Source organism: Peromyscus maniculatus, chromosome 6 (assembly GCF_049852395.1).
Source record: "Peromyscus maniculatus bairdii isolate BWxNUB_F1_BW_parent chromosome 6, HU_Pman_BW_mat_3.1, whole genome shotgun sequence".
NCBI lineage: Eukaryota > Metazoa > Chordata > Mammalia > Rodentia > Cricetidae > Peromyscus > Peromyscus maniculatus.
The window spans coordinates 81506583-81529075 of NC_134857.1; the positions used below are offsets into that span (position 1 = coordinate 81506583).

General features: G+C 49.7%; 1 protein-coding gene across 1 annotated transcript; it reads right to left on the minus strand.

The window, feature by feature from the left end:
• Positions 1-2632: 2632 nt before the first annotated feature.
• Cd2 (CD2 molecule) lies at positions 2633-16018 on the minus strand. The gene is made up of 5 exons (XM_006989090.4): positions 15891-16018; positions 15479-15781; positions 10205-10435; positions 6972-7094; positions 2633-3171 (listed from the first exon to the last, which is right to left on the minus strand). The coding sequence occupies exons 1-5, from the start codon at positions 15943-15945 to the stop codon at positions 2855-2857; spliced, it is 1029 nt and encodes a 342-aa protein (XP_006989152.1). The 5' UTR covers positions 15946-16018; the 3' UTR covers positions 2633-2854.
• Between the last annotated feature and the right edge of the window lie 6475 nt (positions 16019-22493).

The window sequence follows — 22493 nt, forward strand, 5'->3', positions numbered from 1 at the left end:
GAAGAAGCTTCATTACTCACAGAAATTGTGGAGAACTACGCAGGATAGTGCCTCCTAGCCATGCCACTGTTCTTGACAGTGGTCTTTTAAGACAGACAACGAAGTCTTTCCGCGCTGTGGTGAACCTCACCAACCTCTTTCTTTGGCATCTCCTTAGCTGCTGGTTCCTGAGATCAACTGGCACTTGATGGATGGTGGTGGTCTTCAGAGATCCTGCCACCCCGCCTAACGACGCCTCACTACATAGAGGCTGTGATGTCAACTTCTCAGTGTCTTACAGACTTGGAAAATCACCTGAAAGAGGTGCAGGTGCCCCTAAGGGAGCAAGTCTGGGAAACCAGTTCACCAAGGTACAAGGGCCCAGCCTAGCTGTGGCATTCTTAGGAGCTTTGTGGTTGAGGTCGGCATAGGTGACACTCATTAAAGTGACTGGGAAAATCCCACCACACCCTGTGCCTGTCGATGTTAGAGCAATGGTTAGAAAATGGGCAAAAGGTACCCTGCGTGGGTGAAAAAAAGAAAAAAAGATGCTCCCAACAGGCATAGGTGACTAATGGAAAAACTCCAAGGTCAGGGAGGAGCGACCTCCCTACAAGCTGTTGGCCAGGGAGGACCCCAAGACAACACAGGCTGTTTTCAGCGCTGTTGAACGACCTGCCCTTACAGAAGAGAGAATGGCGAGAGCCCCTGAGATCTCAGCCACCTCCTCCCACTCCACCCTCCCAGCTGTATATAGTTCTGCCAAGCTCCGAGGCTCCAGAAATATAATGTGGAAGTTTCGAAGTGGAGGAGTCCTCGCATGTGTGAGGGTGGGACTTTTTAGGAATGCAGCCTCTTGGGAGTCACTCATGTGCCTATAAGCAACCCCTCACCCATGCTGTAAGTAAGCTCAATAAGCTCCCTGGTTTGTCAAGTTAGACTCTGACGGAGTCGTACTGTCTCCTGTTGCTGTGGCCCTGTCTGCAGTGAGCAGACGTTCACATGTCCCCAGGAAAAGTTCATACAATCTGTCAATGTGGCAAAACATGACAGTTGGAAATGAATATGGCGCTTGTGTAAAGCAATAGCTGTTCCCTCACTGTGGGCAATTCTGCACCTCTGTGTCCAGTCTGTTAGCATCTATTGCCTTAGTTATCCTAGTCTCTTACAGCTCAACTCAATCGTCACCTCCTCCTGAAAAATCTTGTGCCAGCCCTGTTTAAAGACCCAATCCTCAATCAAAGTCCTTTCTTGAGTGCCCTCGCTTGCCTCTGACCTGAATCTGCCACCCCACGCTCTATGTGTGTTGCCGTTGGTCCACTGCCCACCCTGCCTCTTGAGCTGCCTGGATACACAGATGTCATGGCTTCCAGTGTCTCACACAGACGCCAGCACAGATTTCCAGGAGAGTTCAATGACCATCAAATGACTACATGGATGATGGTCAGTAAAGGACCAGACAGTTGCATGTTAGATGTGTCCTGTGTCACACATAATACTACAGGACAGCAGAAGAAAGGCAGGGCAGGGATGTGGACAAGGAGGAAGGCTTTCTGAAGGGATGGAGATAGAAGCTATTGTATCAGGATGGCCAATGGACTCGGAGTCCATTGCTTGGGACAGAGATGATAAGGGAGAAAGCCTTAGGTCAGAAACCCTCTCCTTTCCTCTCCTCCTGGGTGGATCCTGGGATGACTACTTTGTGGCTGAAACTAATGTTTGACGTTACCTGGGCACTGGACTTAATTTGTCTTTGCCCTAGTCATTTACTGGGTTCTAAACAATAGATGCCCAGATTCAAAGGAAAACGCAGCTGAGCCCTTGCAGGAAGTCCTAAGTATACTCAGTCTTTGTGGTTTGCCCTCAGAGCTTCCTGCCAGTGCTTACCCAGGCTTACCAGGCCTAAGAAGTCAAGGAGAAGGGGGCAGACTGGGCTACAGGCATGGCACCTATGTTGCAAGCCAGGTGCCTCCAGCAGATGGGTTTCCAGTTTTAACTGAACGCTTTTCTCCTTGAGTCTCCAAGGGTGCATCTGCCATGAACTGGTCTGCCCTGATCACCAGGGACACCTGCAGCACTCAGGAATGGACCCAGAGGCCCCTTAGCCTACCCTCTTAGCGACCCATGCTGCCTCATGGGCTCCTGATGTCTCCAGGATCCATAGATCCCCCGCCCCCCCCCCCACTTTTCACTGATAATGCCACGGGTCATTATGACCCCATTTGAATGACCAAGAAAGTGAGACTCCATGGGCACGTGTTGTTGAAATGTGTGCACAGAGGTGTCTACACGGGATGCTGGGCCCCCTTTGCAGCTGACATGTTGGGTCGATTCTGGTCATTCAGATGGGCATTCACACGCCTCCAGTGACCTGAGTGGATCAGATTTGATGTCACTGCCACCCCAGCTAGCCTCTTTCCCGCTCTGCAGCTTCCTCTCCTGGACCCTGGTCTCCTGTCTAAAACAAGCAGGCACCGTGGCCAATCAAGGTTTTCCTTTATGCCACTCAAGGGAAGTGGCCGGTGTCCATCAGGGTACCTAGAGAGCTCAAGAGACTCTGCCTGTGGCACGTGAGCCAGTGGCCGTGTGGTGGCTCACATGGGCCCAGAACCTGAGAGGAAGGTAAGGTCTTTATACTGCTCCCTCAGCATCCTTACATACATCCACATCTTTATTATCTCTCTGTTCCTGATGTGACAGATCTAAGGAAAGGTCACAGATCCCGAGGCTAGACCACATGGCTGCAGGACTGTGCCCTGCAAGTCTTGGGAGGCATCTGGGTCCTAGTTGTATAAAACAATGGAAGAGTGTGCCTGTGCACTGGGCGGAGAGACACACATGCAGCTTTTTATGGGAAAGGACAGCATCTGCCTTTTTAATTAGGGGGCGGCAATGGAGCATCTTCTCCACCCCGACAGGGAGGTTTTGGTTGAACTCGAGGTCTGGGCAAGGGAGGGCCTTTCTGTTGGTGAGCCTGTGTGCTTGATGGAGGAGGTCTCTTCTTCTGCTGGTGCTCACGGGTACGGTGGCTTGGAGGCAAGGGACGATGGCCAGGTGTCTGGAGATGATGGCCAGGTGGAGGAGGAGCTTGGGAAGCTCCTGGATTCTGAGATGCTGCGGCTGGGGTTGAGTACAGCTTCGGCCCTCTTTCCACGGTGCTCATTCGGGGGGCTTTTATCTCCAGCTCTTCTTCTGTAATGGCAAGACAAAGGCAATATATGAGCAATGTAATGAACAAGTGCACGTGTGCACGTGTGCATGTGTGTGTGTGTGTGTACATAGGTATGCAGGTAAGCATACGTGTGTGCGCGCATCTGCGTATGTGTGTACATATGCATGCAGGTGTGTGCCAAGGGATAACCTCTGATGCCATTCCTCAGGCATTGTTCACCTTTCTTGTTTTCGAGATAAGGTCTTTCTTTCTCTGTATATGTGTCTCTCTTCGTGTGTGTGTGTGTGTGTGTGTGTGTGTGTGTGTGTCTGTCTGTCTGTCTGTCTGTCTGTCTGTCTGTCTCTCCCTCTCTCTGTCTGTCTCTCTTTGTTTCTGTCTCTCTATCTCTGTTTCTGTCTTTTTCTGTCTGTCTCTCTGTCTATTTGTCTCTTTCTGTCTCTGTCTCTCTGTCTCTTTCTTTGTTTCTGTCTCTGTCTCTCTCTCTGAGCTCTCTCTCTGTCTCTCTCTCTTTCTCTCCCTCCCTCTCTCTATCTCTATCTCTGTCTCTGCCTCCCTCCCTCTCTCTGTCTCTGTCTCTCTCTGGCCTACAATTTATCAAGGAGGCTAGGCTGGCTAGGCAGAGAGCCGCAGGGATCCACCCCGCTCTGCTCCCAGGACTCCAGACACCACCTTGCCTTTTTAATGAGTTCTCTAAGATTGAACGTTGGTCCTCACGCTCACAAAGTAAGCACTTTGGCGACTAAGCCACCTCCCCCGCCCCACGATGCAACCCTTGAACATGTCTTCTGTGATAGGCATCAAACCAGATGCTTCAGGAGATGTGAGGAGGAAAGGAAGTTGCTCTCACCCTCTGCCAGTTCTGGGTGTTTCAGGAGAGAGAGAGATGCTGCCCCCAGTCACAGCGAGAGCATGAGCCTCTTCAGAACTCAGAAATATGAGGGAAGAGGACACCCATGTCTGAGCTTTGTGCCTAAGGCACAACCTGATCCTGATCCAGGAGTTCTAGCCCAATGCTGCCTAAAGTTAATCAGCAAAATTGCTAAGCAACAAGCCGCTTGGTTGGAGCCCACACTAATGGGTCTGGGTGGCCATGAAGGACATTAGTGACTATTTCTTCTGCAGGGTCTCTAGGGTAGGTCTGCCTTTTGCTCAATTTGATTGTCATACAGCCTACACTCTGGAAGGAAATTGAGCACCCTCCAAGGGGCACTCAAGCCCTTAGAAATGGACTATCTCCTCTGAAATTCATAAGCAAAACCCATCCACTTGAGCTTTGGTGGGAAAGATGGTTCCACTCTTCATGCTTTGGGATTTTTCTGTTTTGTGCGGCTTCTGTCCAAGAAGACATGCCTGAGACTGTGTAGATCTTCTTAGACTGTTTTTTAAACCACATTGTAACTCTGTGGGAACACTTAGCTGCCAGAGGCCTAGAGGACATCGCTGGGCTCCTTTAGGCCACATTCTTGACATTCTAGTCCCTATGTTCAAGGCCATCCTCAAGGAGTCAGGGGAGCTTCTCCATGAGGTAAATGAATGATTGCTTGAATCCTTACAAAGACATGCGACTTGAGAAGCGTGTCTTGGCATCACCTGTGGGCTGACCATATTGACCCCAGGTGACGCCCCCGGCTACTGTAAATGCATTGTGAGTGCAAAGGTTCAAAGTCAAACTAGGCGGTTTTGACATCTGAGTGACCTGCATGCCCTAAGCCCATACATAAAAAGTCACCCACGTGACAGGACATGTCCTTTATGCCCTCTTCGATGCCCCCAAAGTGACTGTGGTCATGTTTGGGAGGCTGTCGGTAAGACTTTGACCCTAGATATAGACGAGCAGGTGGCCCTTCATCCACGGCGGCAAGCTCAGGTGGCTCTCTGCCGCCGGCTCTTCTGCCTGGTGGCAAATTGTTTGTCCTGCGCTCGCTGCACACGCTCTGTGTGTTAGGCCCACTGCTAAGCTGCAGTGAGGACGCAGACAGCAACACTGTCCTCAGTGAGTGACAGAGCCACTGTCAGCCTCCACCGAGGTGAGGGGACACCAGAAGGTGCAAAGAACCACGTGAGAAGTGGGAGGAGGGGTGAGAGGTATGGCCGGATGCCGAGCCCTGACACTGAGGTGGGCAGGAAAGCTGGCTTTGTGGAAGCTCTACAGTTGGTACTATCTGTGCCCCCCACCTGTTAAGAGCAGGACCACGGGGCCCCAGTACAGCCTCTCTCCAGCAAGGTCCACCCCCGCCTAAGCATCTGCTCCTCCAGGGACCTGTCATGGTCTCTTCCTTACTTTCAAGACTGTCTCTTTGGTGACTCAGCTCAGGTCATGGATGCGGGTGAGGAAAACCAGGCCCACGGGCGTCACACTTAAAGATGGGTTATGTAAGAACAAGACAAGGTTGTCTTAGAACTCAAGGGCTGGGTTTCTTGCCTCAGCCTAGTCACGCTTCAGCCTATGGGCTGCCGGGTCTGAGGTGCTGAGCTAACCTGCTTCTTCGTCTGGGTCCATGTCTACCTTTAAGACCACGAAGAGGGGCGTAGCAGTGAATCTGAAACACTGAACTGAGCTCCTGGAACAAGCCACTTTATCCCTGGGAGCTATTGTCATGTGGCTCTTCCCAGTCTGGGGGGGGGGGGGCGGCAGAGGTTGCCTTGTCTTGGGTGACACCTGAGGTCCACCTTGGAGGAATGTGTCTGATCGCTGGGCGGTGAGATTGGGTCTTGTAGGGAAGGGTGGAGACAGTATGAGCAGAGATAAGGAAGCCACAGGGTCCAGGGCTCTGCAAGCCACTAAGCTGTGTTAGATGGAGACCCTGGGGACGATATAAAACATGGAGGGTGTGGAGTGAGGAGAGATGTGCGTACCCGAGCCCAGGCTGGGGACGCGGTGTGCAAGATGACACATGGGGGTGTCAGCCTCAAAGGAGGATGAGGACAACACTGAGAAATGAGGTGTGAAGAAGGAGCCACCACTGCGGAGAGTGGGCAGGCTGCTGTCCTGGAAGTCACGACTGTGAGCATGACTGTACCTACCCTAGGTAGAGACCAGCAGAGATGGGACCCAACTCTGTGTGAAACAGATTTCCCAGAACCCCAGGGACTGCCCATCCACTAGCATGTCCAACTAAAGCTGCACTTCCTCAACATCTGCAGTGACAGCTGGACACAGTCCCTGACACATTGTCCCATGGGTGGTCAGACCCCTGCGTAGGATCAGCAGAACCAATTCCTGCTTTGTAGCTCGCAGGACAGGTCTGCATCAAGGGAACCATATTCCCAGCCTGAAAACATCCCCCCCCCCCCCCGCCCAACAGCCAATCAGGAAAGGAAGGACCATCACCCTGGCTTTGACTTTCTATTTTCTTTCAGTGCTGAGAATCGAACTCAGAGCCTCACACACACTGAACGAGTTTACTCTACACTGACCCACCCCTGGAGTGCTTCATAACTAGAGATAGTCTTACCCATATTCCAAGAGTTTGGCCCTGAACACCATCCGAGGTCAAGATATTTATTCATAGTCATGGGGTTTGGGTGGGAATCTCTCTATCCTTATGGAAATGCATGGACCTCCACACTAGCCTTTCACCAAGGCAGCCTCACCTGGTGGATTCTGGGGAGGTACACAGCCTGGCTGCAGATTCTCAAAGGTCCTTGGTTGTTACCCTTGAGGACTGTCCTTCAGAAATCAACCTGAGCACGCCACAGACCCAGCCGTAACCTCGGGTCCAGCCTAGCCATCCCGACTCTCCCCATCTCCTACTTCCCTTCGCAGACTCAAGGAGAGACGCTCCCACGGGGACTCGGCTGTAGAAGTGGGGCTACTTACCTTTTCTCCTCCTGTTCTGCTTTTTCCTCTTGCAGATACAGAAAACAGACAGTGCTCCGAGGACCACCAAGAGGAGGCCTCCTGCGCCAGCCCCCACGATGAGATAGAAATGCAGACCTTTCTCTGCAAGAAGAGAAGATGGCTAAGGGAGAGAGTCTTGGGCAGAGCGGCCCAGTTGTTGGCCTGGCCTTCTACATCAAACAAATGAGAGTCCCATGGGACTTTCCACCTCACGGAGGCGGAACTTCCAGGACCTGGAATACTCCGAATCTGCAAGGGCTGAGGAACCTGCCCACCTCACCCATTCCCCACCTGAGGAGAGCATCCATGAGTTGCCTGAGGCCTCACAAGACCAAGTCAAGCATCCCCCAGTCTCAGTGTTCAGTATTTCCTCCTCCCAGACTCTCCCTGGGCCCTGGAAAGGGACCTAGATCCTCAGTGGTTAGCCGTGGTGTGTATGGCTCTGATCCCTTCACCCATCAACACAGTGAAGAAGCACAGAGAAGGAAACAGTGTCATGGCTGTTAAGGGCCATGGGTTTAGTTTTAGCTCTTCCAGGTAAGAGCTGTGTGACCTTTGATAAGATGCTCCACCTCTCTGAGTCTGTTTCCTTCTTTGTAAAATGGAAACAATGTGGCTTACATCACAGAGTAGCTGTCGGAAGTCAGATCAGATAATGGATGGAAAAGTGCTTTGTAAACTGTAAAAACAACACCTAGATGTGAGGGCTTGCTCTTGCTCGATTCTGCACGGGTGTTTCTGGTACCCGTTTCCCAGGAGGGGGGCTAAGCCATCTGGCCTTTGTGAGTCAAGAGCAGTTAGAGAGAGCAGCTGGAGCAGGGGGTCAGAGGACTGCCCTGTGGGGAGGATGAGCCGGGAGCTGAGCCCAGCCTCACAGAAGCAAGGCTCCAGCCAGCCAGCGCCCAGAAGCAAATGTTAGCAACCAGGGATGAGGCCAACCAAGCAGGGCAGAGTTTCAAGCCATGCTGTTGGCACTGTTGGTGCGGGTCACATCCCTTCCTCCACTCTCCGCCTCGCCCAGTCCTTGCCTGCCAGCTGAGAACCTCTCTGGACACTGCCTGTGCAGGGGCGTCCCTCAGCATCCCTGAGGCTGCGTCGAGGCTGGATGCAGGGACCTTCTGGCCCTGTTGGCTTGCCAAGGGCCTGGGATGCCAAGGCTGAGGGGTTCCCGGGTGTGAACAGAGTGGGCAGGGCATCCTGTCCAAGGAGAATCTCCAACACTCCTCCCTTGGGATTCTCAGGCAGTCCATCTACCCCGTTCTCAGACACTCTTGAAAAGCAGGGGTGCCTTCCAATCTGGTCTCAAGGTTACCCAGGGCAACTCTGGGTGTCTGGTAGTGTTCCTGGTGGGGACATCAGTAGCTGTGGTTGCCATAGGTCCCTCAGTGTCTCATCCCAACTATCCTTCCCTCGAGCCACACTTCCTCTTGGAGACCCTGTGCCTATGTTTATGTGAGGGAGCACTACGTCTGGTGGCCAGGCTGCTTCTTCCTCTTAGGAATTTAAGTACACACTCACAGCCTCCTTAAGACAGCTTAGCCTTTAGAATGGGAGGAATATTCAAATCCCTTCAGGATCTTCAGGGGCATCCCCATGCTCCCATATACTCCTCTTTCTCCTTGGGGGCCATTTCCTGGGCCAGCTTCAGCTTCTGCTCTGAACCACGGAGTGAAGAATCTGCATGGTGCCCCACCCCAAAACCTTGCATCCTCTCCTTCCAGGGCTCTCCTTCATTGATAAACACTTATTTTTTTTTATTCTGGAGGAAACTAGTTTCAGTAAATACAAAGGATGAGGTTGCCAGATAAAACACAAGACAGCCAGTTAAATTTGAATTTCATATAAACAATGAATAATTTTTTTAGGATCAATAAATGGAGCTGGCTTTTGTTGGCTCACTGACTTAAGTCCCTTGTCTCTAAGGCAGGGCCTCCAGGAGAAGGAAAAAGCTTTGGAGTCAAGGAGAGGCAGCTTGCCCCCCCCCACCCATGCCTTCGTGATAGGGAAGTGGAGGCTGGGGGCAGGGAGGTGGAAGAGAGACCGCCCATGAACCTGAGGGGTGAGGAAATGCCATCTGAGTCTGGGGCTGGCAGACTCGGTGCCTTCGGTGACCCCCACCTCCGGAAGTGTCCCTGCTGGTGAAGTGAGACAAGTAAGTGACACACTGAAGTGATGGGACAGCCCTCCTGAGGTTACATTGCAAAGGCTGTCACTGGCCTCTGGGACCCTGATTCTTGCTCCCAGGTTGTTCTGACCACCGAGCTGCCACGTTGTAAGGCCGCTCAAAGGCCCATGTGAGTGAGCCGGGGAGTGGGTCCCAAGACTTCTCCTCCGATGCTCTGAATCTCGGGATGCTTCTCTCTGTGGACCATGAGATGGGAGGCCGCAGAGGGGCGGGCGCTCTGTTAGGGTCCTGCCGACTGAATTTGGATCAACTGACATTTGACGTCTAGACCTTGGCTTCCAGACTGGAACTAGTACATCACAGGAAAAAAAAAAATGTTGCTGGGGGCTGGGCACAGTTAGGTACCCCTGTAATCCCAGTGGGAGACTGAGGCAGGAGGACAGCTGCAAGTTGGAAGCCAGCAGAGGCTACACAGCAAGACTCTTCCCGAAAGCAAAGCAAACGAGAACACGAGAACAAATTCTTTCTGGAAGCTGTGGCAAGGCCAGGTTCTGGAGCTCGCTCGGGCCTCAGGAGTTGAGGGCTGACTAGAGGCACTGCGGTGCAGAGCCGTTCTCGGGGGTGGCAGGAAGGGTGTGCCTCTCTGTTCCCCTTTACTGCTCTCCCCTCCCAGGCCTTCCGAGGCCTGGCTCCTCACAGCAGATGCTGAGCTCGAACCCTTCCGAAAAGGAAACTCAAAGAGACGTCAGAATCCCAGTCACCAGCTAGCAGAGGCACCTCGCACAAGTCGGATTTCCTCCAGCAAGAGTCTCCCTCTTCAACCCCATGATGCTTCCTTCCAGGGGAGGCTCCTTCCCTGCCCAAAGCCAGGTCACACCTGTGGATGGACTGCCAAAACGGGTGGCCAGCAGCCCACTTCCCCAAAAGGTTTCCAGGAGGAAGAGGTGCCTTTTCACCTCCCACCCTGAACCACGCTGGCCTCCTGCCCCAAGCACTGTGCAGCCAAGGTGACACCGGTCACAGCGCCCTAGGCCTAGCAGGCCACCCCTGTGCACCTGGGCCACCCTGACCTCTGCTCCCGCCGTACCTGAACAGCTGACCACTGCCGTGACGAATTCCTCGCTGACCTTGTTTTTCGCATTGCACTTGAACGGCCCACTCAGGGTGGTCCATTTGTGGCCTATGATCTTCTGATGTCCGCTGGCGAGAAGTCTCTTCCCTCGATACAGCTTTAGCTCAAGGTCTGTTCCTTCCTTGACCTCACAGGTCAGGGTTGTGTTGCTACACTCCCAGGTGATCGCTGGCTTTGAGACCCTCTCTAGAAAAAAGATCCCGTTTTTATTAGGCAATTTTTGGATACTTTTTTTTTCTTTTTGAAGACCAGATCTCACTCTGTAGACTAGTCTGGTTTAGAAGTCCTTCTTCCTTCAGCCTCTGCCTCCTGAAAGCTGGGGTTACGGAACTATGCTCCCACAAATAATGGCCATGTTTTTATAATGCCTGTTAACAATGAATTAGTTTGGGACCAGGGAAATTCAAAAGTCCTAGTTTTGTTTATGTTCATTCGTTTTTGTTTGTTTGTTTGTTTGTGAGACAGCATCTTAACATAGCTCAGGCTTGTCTCGAACTCATGAGGTAGCCAAGGGTGCCCTTGAACTTCTGATCCTCCTCCTGTGAGTGCTGGGATTATGGACAGGTGCCAGCATGACAGCTTTTGGATTAGACCCAGGTTTTCCCGTGTGTTAGTCAAGCATTCTACCAACCAAGCTACATTATATTGAAATGCTTTTGAAAATCATTTTATTTAATTGATACAGAACATCTAGAACAAAGTCCCTTCTGGTAAAGCTCGTAGACACAGGATATGAGTTGACAAGGCACCACAACCGAAGCTCATCTACTATTCGTACCCTCCACTGTTTTCCCGTACATGACATCACTTGGTTTTAACAGCAAGGCTCATGTTTTTCTCCCCTTTTACAGATGGCATGTCCAAAGCTCTTCGACCTTCAAGGCTTAGCCTTAGGGTATCCATTAAACATGACAAGTCAGGATCTGCAGAGATGGCTCAGTGGTTAAGAGCACTTGCTGCTCTTCCAGAGGACCTGAGTTGGGTTCTCAGAATCCACGATGGGCAGCTGATCATCACCTAGCTTAGGAAGTCTGACCCCCTCCTCTGGCCTCTGTGGGCACCTGCACACATGTGGTGGACACACACACACACACACACACACACACACACACACACACGAATAAAATTAATTTAAAAAATATGGCAGGCTGGAAGAAGAACCCTGAAAAAGATTTCCAAGTCCAGGGGTAGAGGTAAGGTCAACCAGGAGCCCCATCTTGGAGGAATGGCCATGTGAGAGGCTCATAGCCTTAGCTACTCACTGCCCCACAGCATCCTGGGAGCAGAGGGCCAGGCCAGCATGGGGGTGTTGAAGAAGCCAAAGCTCACGAGAGGAAAGGTACCATCTGAACACCAAGGAGGCCGCGGCCATTCCTGGCCCAAAGGTGCTGAGTTAGTCTCTGGCCCTGTGGGGCCTCAACTTTAAGAAACAGAAAAAAATATTCCCTGCCTGTCTCAAACCAGACAACCTGTGGCCAAGCCCTGGACATATGACCAGAGGTGGTTCTCACATACACAATGCACGCTCCTTGCCTCTCCTGTTTGATGCAATACTTTTTAAAGGCTACACCCGGGGGGAGGGGGGGGACGGGGGAATGCCCTGGCTTTGGTGTTAGTGAGGTCAGACCCAGTGTCCCCTCCCCACTCTCTCCCTGAAGACCCACGTCTCTTTCCTTCACACCTTACTCTGTTTTCCCGGACGGGCCATCTTGTCACCCTCTCACTGGTCTCCATTTGTTACATGGGCCAACGGTGAATTTTTCCGATTTCCTCTCTCTCTAACTTTCAGACCACAGTGTCTTCCCCATGGGCCTCCCCAGTTTAATTCCATTTCCGTCCTGACATACAAGCAGGCAGAAAAGCAGTTTCCTTCCCATCCCGAGATCCTGTGCATCTCAGAATAAAGAAACGGTGCAATCGCCAGCATCCAGCAGAGCAGTGTATAGTTTCAGGGCTGCCTCGCAGGGGCTGGCTGCCTATCTTTCTAGAATGAAAGAAAAGTTCTCCTAGTAACATCCAATCATCTCAAGACACTGACCAAGTTGAAACAGGCTGTAAAGGCAATGGAAGATCACCTGCAATTCTGCTATTTTTATACATAAATCCGTAATATAATATTTTTAATTAAAATTGGGTTATGTACCTGGGGGCAGGGAACAGTGTTGAGGGCTGAACCCAGGGCCTCCGGCATTTAGGCAAGAATTTATCACTGCACTATGCCCCCAGCCCCTGAATCACGTGACTTTTTAAGCTGCCTTCTATCCTTTACTAGGAGATTGCATCATTACATTCCCTTTCCACGGGCATCAGTGAATGTTCATCTCCTCCATCTTTGTGATTGCTGCTCCTAATTAAGCTGCTAAGGCTTTAGCTTTTAAATGCACGCTCGTCTTTCACGTGGGCAAACACAATGATGGGCAACCTTATTTGTAGATAGTCTCCCTAAAAAACAGCTTTCTGAAAGTGGCTGAAGGCTCTCCCCAGATATGGCTTCTTTTTGCTTGTTGTTTGTTTTTGGTTTTGGTTTTTGGTTTTTGTTGTTATTTTTCCAAGACAGGGTTTCTTTGCGTAGCCTTGGCTGTCCTGAAACTCACTCTGTAGCCCAGGCTGGCCTTGAACTCACAGAAATCTGCCTGCCTCTGCCTCTAGAATGCTGGGATTGTCTGCCACAGCCACCCAGCTAGATGTGGCTTCTTAATCTTGGGTTTCTAGGATCCTCTCCTTCTCCACTGGTGTCTGGGGGTCCTGCACTGTCCCTTCAGCCAGCTGCCTCCTAGGGGAAGGTAGAATCTAGGAGCATAGAGAAACCAAGCGGAGGGGACCCTCAGCACTAAAAACACAGGCGTGGTGTCCCAGGACTCCAGGACACCTTCACACTCCTCACTGAATGTCACAGGCCTCATGAGTGCCCCTAATAGAAAATCTAAAATTTTCCAAATTCAAAACTTTTTGAGCCACAGTGCAATACCACAGGTGGAAAGTTCCACATCATGGGACCTTGTTTCCTGCACAATTCTATTTAAAATACTGTGTTAAATTGCCTTGAACACAGCATTGGAAGCATGTATATATAAGCACAGATGAATGTCATGTTTACATTTGAGTCCTGTCTCCAAGATACCACATACGTATATGTGCAAATACTTCAAAATCTTCAAGAGGCCCCAAATCCTAAACACTGCTAATCCCAAACACGTTAAGTAAGTGATACAGAACCTGCATGGGGTAATCAGGTTGGGGGCCGAGAACAATTTCCAGTCCTGTGTGATACATAATGATGACAGGACCACAAGTTGAGTCGAGATACTGTGTGGCATTGGCATTTGCATACAATAATGAAGTCACCGTTTTTAGTCTAAGGGGTCTGGGTTTCCTTTGGGGGTAAAGAAAAGGTTGCTCAGGGTGATAACCACATAACTCTGTGACTATGCAGAAAGTTGTTGAACTGTGCGTGGTAAAGGGGCAAGCTGTGTGGTGTGTGAATCATTCAGCAGTGGATGGGCTTTTTTTGGGAGGGAGTGTCACCCTCCTTGTCAAAGAAGCCCCCGGTTAGCAGCCTGACTTTGCTCCTGTTTAACAGTGAGAACCTGGCCAAGTCATTTCTGAGCAGGCGTTTCCTCATAGATGGATAGACGCTTGTTATTATAAGTCCTCAAGATGACTGGGTGCTTTAAAGAAACCAGGTTAGCAAGGTCCTGACTTCTCCCCAGTAGCCATTATCACCCCCAAAATAAGGGTGACAGTGTGAGAGCACATGCATAGGATGCTGTACAAGGCTCAATGTGGCTCAATATCACAACAGGACCCTAGAGCCCCATGGCCTGCAGTGGTGACTCTGGCCATTCTCAGTGCCCATGATGGGTGGCCATTCTCATTCCCACCCCATTTCTGGAAAGTTCTCTCCAGACAGGGTTACAGCACTAGGGTCCGGAGGGAGTCATTCATAGAGGAGCTGACAGCAGGTCCTGGATGAGGCTCATGCCAGGCCCAGGCGCTGAGTACCGGGTAGGAACGTGCACACCACAGGTAGGATGAGGGGAGCGCTTTCTCCGGTGACATCTCCCGGGTGAAGCTCAGAATGTATGTGTGCTCCCTGCATGGCTGACCTGTGACATGCAGGCATTCTCAACTTCCTCTGCAGGCAAAGGGCAGCCTCCCTCACCTCACCTAATAGTGCGAGCTGCCACTTGTCCCAGGGATTTCAACATCAGTGATATTTGGGGCCTCTTTCTCCTCCTTCTCACCCACCCAAACTCCCTTGATTTTTCTCCCCACGCCCATGTATTTGCCTCCCTTCTCATCTCCAGTCACCCTTTAGACCAAGCCAAGTGGCCGCCAATGACAACTGCTTACTAGAAGCACTTGGAAAACTATAGATCTCACCAGTACACGGACTCCATGCCAGGGGCCTGGGCATCACTAACTTCTTACAGCTCTCTTGCTGGTTTGTTTGCTTGTTTTTCAAGACAAGGTTTCTCTGTGGAACAGCCCTGGCTGTCCTGGAATTCTCTTTGTAGACCAGGCTGGCCTCAAACTTACAGAGGTCCACCTGCCCCTGCCTCCTGAGCACCTGGCCTGTGCCATGTGCCAGCTCTTGATGGTTCTTATGTGTTACCAAGATTAAGACCACCCACAATTCTGCTTGGCCTCACTTGGATTGCAGTAGAGGCTTTCTAACTATTCTTCCCACGTCTACCTTCAGCATCCTGCCCCCTCAGTACAGGCAGAGGCAAAGCCGCACAGTTCAGTTCAAGCACCAGTAAAATCACTGTCCATCTTTTCTGTGAGGATGTTGAGAAGACTAAGAAGAAAAGATGCAGGTCCTTCGGCTCAGCATCTCCAGGCCTTTCCTGCCCTCTAACTCCTCCAGAGCACCCTGACTTGGTCTTAGCTCTCCAGACAACGACTCACTGCTCCCTGGGCCACTCCTTCATCCGCCACCGAGGACATCCTCCTTCTTTCTCTGCTAGCCTGTCCTCTTTCTGACGAATGCCAGCTTTAACTTGAGATTTTTTTTTTTTTTTTTTTTTTTTTGCATATAGCTTCCCGGCCACCCCAAAGAGGGAATGAGAGGCAGATAGACTTGAGGACCAACCCCACCCACCGGAGTCTTTTTTTGTGGGCCACGGAGAGGATGCTGGATGGGGGATGTTACAAGAAAGCACTGCTTCCCAACTTGCTACCTAGCACCGGAACTGAAATGAAAAGCTCCAGAGAGTGAAGACTCACCCAGAATCCTCAAGCGGAACGCTTTTTGCAGCTTACTCTTCCCGTTCACATCATACACCTCCACATCATAAGTGCCATTGTCATCTCTCTTCAGCTGTTTGATGTGCAGGCTGCCATCTGCTAAGATCTCAAAGGCTTCTGATTTTGAAAAACCCTTCGTGTTCCTTTTAGACTGTGCGACCAGATTGCCCCCCTTCACCCATCGCACTTCATCAACCTCAGTCACTTGGAATACAGGGATGGTCAAGTTGATATCGTGACCCAGGGCACCCCAGATGATACCGCTGTCCGCGGAGACTGCGCCTGTAAAAAGCAAGATGGTTTCTGAGGTTCTTGGGACTACCCAGAATCTCCCTCTTTGGCTCTCACGCTCCTTCCAGGGTCTCCAGAGAAGCTCCACGCACGGGCTTACCTTTGCTGGAAATGCTGAAAAGCAGAAGGAAGCTAGCCAGCAATTCACATCTCATCTTTAGAATTTGTTGCCCACTGGTGGTTCTGAGTTCTTCTTTCTAACGGGATGGCCGTGAGACTGGCAGAAGCCACGCCCAGCGACCTGAACCACGTGCCTTCCACACTGGCTGTTCTCGGTAGAGAAGAAAACACACACAGCCCCTCAGCAAACGACCCACGTGCTGCCTTTCTCTGCCAAAACAGGTGCTCTGTGAGGACGCTGTGTCTCAGCGTCCCCTTTTAATCTTTACGAATCTGTTGAGGCTGGTGGTTTCAGCGCCCCACTGCAAAGGAGAAGAGCCCAGAGGTCAGTTGCCCAAGCTACCCTTTTGTAAACAAGGGCTCAAACTCACTGATGCAGCGCAGGGTCCATTCAGCTGTGCTGCCCCCAAAAGGACCAAGTAGATTCACTGGTGAATGTTCAAAAGGGCACGGGATTCAACTACGTATCCTCTGGTGAGAAATGCTATTAAGTGTATGCATGGGAACGGATTAGAGATGGACTTTTCCCTCCTCCTTGAATTTTTTTTTTTTTTTTTTTTTTTTTTTGGTTTTTCCAGACAGGGGTTCTCTGCGTAGCTTTGCGCCTTTCCTGGAACTCACTTGGTAGCCCAGGCTGGCCTCGAACTCACAGAGATCCGCCTGGCTCTGCCTCCCGAGTGCTGGGATTAAGGGCGTGTGCCACCACCGCCCAGCGAAAATATTTTTAATATTCTAAAATTGTTCATGTAGGAGCCTAGAAAGACGACGCGGCAGTTAAGAGCACTGGCTGCTCTTCCGAAGGACATTTCCATTACTCACAACCATGTATAACTCCAGTTCCAGTGGGGTCTGATACCCCCTTCTGGCCTCTGTGGTCATTGCAGGCAGGTGTTACACATGCATATATGTAAACAAACACACATATAAAATAAAAATAAACAAATATTGGGAGGCCTGGAGATACGGCTCAGTGGTTAAAGGCCAATTGCAGAAAACCTGAGTTTTGTCTGGAACATCTACAAGACAGCTTACAAACCTCTGTAACTCCGGTTCCAGGGGGTCTGATGCCTTCTTCTGGCCTCCATAGGCCCCAAGCATGCAAGTGGTCCACATACATACACACATGCAGGCAAAACACTCAAACACATGGATAAGTATAATGAAATCTTTAAAAAAATAAATATTTTAAAAATTGTTTAGGTTGAAAAAAGAAGCCAAGCTCCTCCACTATAAATGCTTTCAATCCACCCATCTTATATTTAGCATACATTTCATGACTCTATTGGAATTCATATTTAAGTAAAGAAAAACTTGTTCCAAACCAAAAGTTTTAAAAAGTAGACGACTATGGAATAATTTTTATTTTATTTATGCATGAGGGCGTTTGCCTGCATGTATGCATGTGCATGATGTGTACCATGTTGGTTTGAATGAGAACAGCCCCGATAGGCTCTTCTATTTGAATGCTTGGTCATCCTCTGGGAAGGGACTATTTGGGAAGGATTGAGAGATGGTGGGGGAATGTCTTTCTGTACACTGAGAATATGTGTTGCTCTGATTGGTTGATAAATAAAGCCATTTGGCCTATGGCAAGCCAGCTTAGAGGCAGGCAGGAAATTCAAAGAGAGAGCCAGGAAGAAGGCAGGGAGAGATGCCAGGCCGCCGCCCAAGGAGCAGCATGTAATGGCACACAAGTAAAGCCATGGAACACGTGGCGACATATAGACTAACAGAAATGGGCTGAGTTTAAGTGTAAGAGCTAGTCAGTAGTAAGCCTGAGCTAATGGCCAAGCAGTTTTAATTAATATAAGCCTCTGTGTGTTTACTTCAGACTGAGCAGCTGTGGACTGGGCGGGACACAGGGAAACTTCCAGTTACAGGAGGTGTGGCCTTGTTGGTGGCTCATCACTGGGTATAGACTTAGAGGTCTTAAAAGCCCATTCTGTTCTGTTAGTTCTCTCTCTGTCTCCTGCTGCAGACAGGAAACCAAGCTCTCAGCTAATGCCCCAGCACTGTGCCTGCCTGCCTGCCTGCTGCCATGCTCCCTGCCATGATGGTCACAGATACCAACTCTCTGGAACTATAAGATCCTAACAAATTCCTTCTTCTATAAGTTACCTTGATCACGATGTTTTGTCATAGCCATTGAAAAGTATCTAAGACATGTGTGCAGTGCCTAAAAGAGGCCAGAAGAAGGTGCAGGATCCCTTGGGTTATAGATGGTTGTGAGGGGCCATGTGGGTGCTGGGAATTGAGCCTGGGTCCTCTGGAAGAGCAGCTGGTTCTCTTAACCACTGAGCCATCTCTCTTGCCCTAAGACTATGAAATAATAGTGAACAACCAAATTCACAATATCTAGGGTGATTAACACTATAGATGGTTAAGGACATGGAATGAACAGAACAATAGAACTGAGAGAGAGAAAGAAGAGTTTGTGTCCAGGGGGAGCGTCAGGGATGCAGAGACCAGTTTTTTTTTTTAAAGACCCCCAGAGAGGTCATATGGACAAGAGATAATGTCCAGGCTTTGGATTCTTTAGAATTCAGTGAGAAAAGATCTTCAAAGTTATGATTTCTGTTTCAGGTACTTAGAACATCCACAACACTACATTACAGTTGAATTAACCATTAATTCTGAGAAAAAAAATCCAACTGTAATACTACTTAACAGAAAACATATGAAGAATTTCTATTCTTGAGTATAAAAAATCTGCATGTATATATTACATAATTCAGAAATAGGAAAGATGGACGTTATTGGCCACATAAAAATGTAGAGTCTATGCATATGCAAAGGGCTAATGAAAATGTGAGAAGTCATGACAAAATATTGTGAAAACAGTTAATATCTAAGATGGAAACGTCATTTTTTGTTCTCCCTTTAGGGTGCTGAGGATGGAGCATTGACCATGCTAGGCAGGCACTCCACCACCGAGTACATCCCCAGTCAAATGTATAGTTTCTGTCAACCACTAAAAAAACATTTTAAAATAGGAAAAAAAAATAAAAATTACCAATTTATCAAAGAAAGTGTGTGTGTGTGTGTGTGTGTGTGTGAGAGAGAGAGAGAGAGAGAGAGAGAGAGAGAGAGAGAGAGAGAGAGAGAGATGTGGAAGCCTTGGGGCCAGAGAGCTGCCAGTAGTTAGTTGTAGAGAACCCTAGTTCAGTCTCCAGCATCTACATGGAATGGCTTATCACTTCCTGTAACTCCAGTTCCAGGGAACCTGATGCCCTCTTCTGGCCTCCGAGGGTGTCTGTATTCATGAGGCACATATATGTGCAGGTGCCCACACACATAAATAAAAATGTAAAAAAAAAATTTGAGACAAGTTCTCACTGTGTAACCCTGGCTAACTCAGTAGACCAGGTTGGCCTTTAAGTCAGAGATCTGACTGCCTCTGACTGCTGATTGCTGGGATCAAAGGTGTACACTGCTGTGCCTAACAGCCCCGCGACTTTGTATTTATTATATTGTTACACCACACAGTGCTATGTTATAATGTATCCATGGAAAGTTCTGAAAGGGTTCATGCTGAGCTCTGACAAAGCTCAGGATACACTGAGAGGGGCCAACCGAAAACTCTCTTTTTACTATGTCAATTTCCATGATGTTTACATTTTTGATAACTAATACAGTATTTTTTAAATTTTAAATTTACATTTAGTGTGTGTGCGGGAAGGTGTGCCATGAGCATCCCTGGGGAGGTCAGAGAACAACCTGCTTTGGTTCTCTACCTCCACCCTGTGGGCACTGGGAATGGGGTGCAGATCTTCAGGCTTAGTGGCAAGCTCTCCTACCTGTTGAACCCTCTCCCCAACCCAGATCACACTGCTTTTACAATGAAAACTTTGTTTGCGTAAAGGATGCCTTTCTGAGAAACAATTAGCATGTACCATTTCTTCTGCTGAGTTCCACGTCACTGGCCACCAGCCACGCGGAGAGGTGTCACGTAGCGTCCTCGGCTTCGTGCCAGCTGCCCCCTCTTCCTCTCACTCTCCTGTATTTTTCTAGGCTCTCGGGGAGCGGTGCCCTGCTCCCCTGACCTCAAGCCTAACTCTGCTCTTTCCACATCCGCTTCAGTTCTGAATGAGGAGCCAGCTTCAAAGGGGGACCATGAGGAAGGAGGCTGGACAGCCTGGACTTGGTTAAATGCAAACGTTTTCTAGGTCAAAATTTTGTTTTTAAGAATTGAAAGACTGTATGATAGAAGAGGCAAATTACTGACAAGATACATTTAAAATACATTAATTTTTTAATAAAAATTAGGAAAAATGGACGGCTATAAAGGAGTGATTCACAAAGGGAACGATTCAATTAAATGACGAAGCTGAGGAAAAGGTAGCTAACTCGTTAACAAAGAGACATCTGGTTTAACAGAGACACATTATCCGTGCAGAAAATGCAAATAGAGCTTGTTATATAGCCCAGAGCAGGAAGAGAGATGGCTCAGTAGTTAAGAGCACTGGCTGCTCTTCCTGAGGGCCTGGGTTCAATTCCCGGCAACCACATGGAGACACAATTTCTAAGTCCACTTCCAGGTAATCTAACACCCTCCACGGGTACTGCACATGGCGCACAGACATGCAGGCAAAACACCCACACACACAAAATAGAAATAACAAAACTCCAAGTGGGAGCTGTCTATGCAAAGAAGAACCCAGTTCCAAGCCACCCAACCGACAGGCAGGGCAGAACCTGGCCTCATATGCTATCTTAACTTAACCAAAGATAAGTGGGGTTAGGGGGGTCTCAGATAGAGACAGCCGGTCCCGAGGTGACCAGGACAAGTATTGTACACGAGGCCTGAGCAGCACGAGGTATGTTTACAGACTGAGGTCAGTCCATAAGAGGTCAGAGGCCAAAGTCCTCCTCTCCCTGCCTTGATAGAGGAGGACAAGGAAACATCTTTCACAAATAGGTATTTCCTTTATAAATGCTAATTTCCCTTTTCAAAGGAAACCCTGCACTCTGTTTATGGAGCTTGCTCTGCTTGTTTTCAACAGCATTTAGCATAAAATAATCCACATTCCAAAGAGGCACGATTTAGGGTGGCATATTGTGGTACCCTTTAGGTCAAACAACGTAAGGTCATTTTATTTTGCAAAAGGTGATCGCCCCGGGAGGGGGGGAGTGTCTGCTGTTCCGCTTACCGATACTATTTTAATACTCTTACCCTGGACATGTATTGCTTTTAATTGACTGGGTCTCCATCCTAAGTATGCCCTACCCCTTATTATATTCCGGTTCCCGGGACTGAGTGTGGTTGTAGCCTCTGCCTTTGGTTGTGTGGGTTTCCAGGGCACATGTGGCTTCTCCTTACACATGCCCTGCATGCAGTCCAAGGCTGACCTCCAGCTCTGTCCCCACTCACTCATTTTCTTGCCCAAACTGAGGCTCCTGGGAGGTAGACTGACGGCGAGAGAATATGAAATGGAGGAGGAAGATGCCATTCCCAGGGGTCTCAGCTGAGTTCCCTGTAATACTGAGGAGTCCAGCTCTACTTCCTTCTCTCTGAGACAAGGGAGAGCCAGAGTTTCTGGTCAAGCTGACCCTGGGAGTAAGACAACATTTCTAAATCATATCCTACTGGATTGCTTGAACTGTGGGATTCTAGAGCAACTCACGAGAGACTCTGGTCTTCACTTGACCAGTCAGTGAGGGTTCTGAGTCCGGGGAGTTTCTGGATTGAACCTGCCCAGTTAGGTCAAGCTGTCATTTGGTTTTCAGTCCCTGGAAGCTGGGCTCAAGACTCTGGAAACTTCCTGTTTCCTCCTGTCCTAAGGCCATCACTGAGTCCTGTTTCCCAAGCTTCCTAAGAGGGGCCCCTGTCCCCAATGCCAGTCAAGTCTTAGTCGCACTTTGACACTCAGGCCAAAACCCACCCCTGCAGCCAAGCACGTAAGCACTGTTTACTAAAAACTTGCATTCACCGAGGCTTCTGTGATTGTCAGTCCGAGAAGCCACACTGCCTGCCTGCTCTTGGGCAGCTGTGTTGGTGGTTCAGCTTGGTCATATCTGGCTGGTCCCATCTGTTCCAAGCATCCCATTCATGGGGACTGCTGTTGCCAAGCAATGCATCTGGGTACCCTTGGCCAGCAATGTATGTTCTGTGACAGGCGATGCGCTCTTTCTGCATGGACCACCTCCTCGCTGCAGGTCTTCCCTCCGCCTAGGGCTGGCTCCTGAGGCAAAACAAAGGAACTTCCTTTTCCTCCTTTACCCACACAGCGGAAAAAATCAACCTATGTTACCATCAGCTCCAGGGTACGGCGTGGGTTCCGAGACTTAGAGTCACCAAACCTGGAAGTCCCCCACAGGGTAAATGTCTCCGAGAGTACATTTGCCTGTCATCCGCTGAACAATCATGTGATTACAGAGAATACTCCCTCCCTTCCCCCATCATACACTGGACATGTGGCTCCAGGCACAGACACGTGTGTCCTTGAGCCTCGGTTTCTGAGTTTGTTGACCCTCCAGCTCACTGTGAGGGTCAGAGGAGGTGACACACCCCACAGTGTCTGAACCCTAAGACAGCCTTGATGCCTGTCAACTTTGCTTTCCTCTGCTTGTGTGTTCCGGTTGG

What these genes read in the sequence shown, in the direction of transcription:
- Cd2 (XM_006989090.4), bottom strand. Translation starts at nt 15,945, where the DNA reads ATGAGATGTGAATTGCTGGCTAGCTTCCTTCTGCTTTTCAGCATTTCC. An exon ending in TTTCAGCATTTCCAGCAAAG is followed by an intron (nt 15,782 to 15,890) that starts GTAAGCCCGTGC and finishes TGCTTTTTACAG; the next exon opens with GCGCAGTCTCCGCGGACAGC. An exon ending in GCAGAACAGGAGGAGAAAAG is followed by an intron (nt 3,172 to 6,971) that starts GTAAGTAGCCCC and finishes TTGCCATTACAG; the next exon opens with AAGAAGAGCTGGAGATAAAA.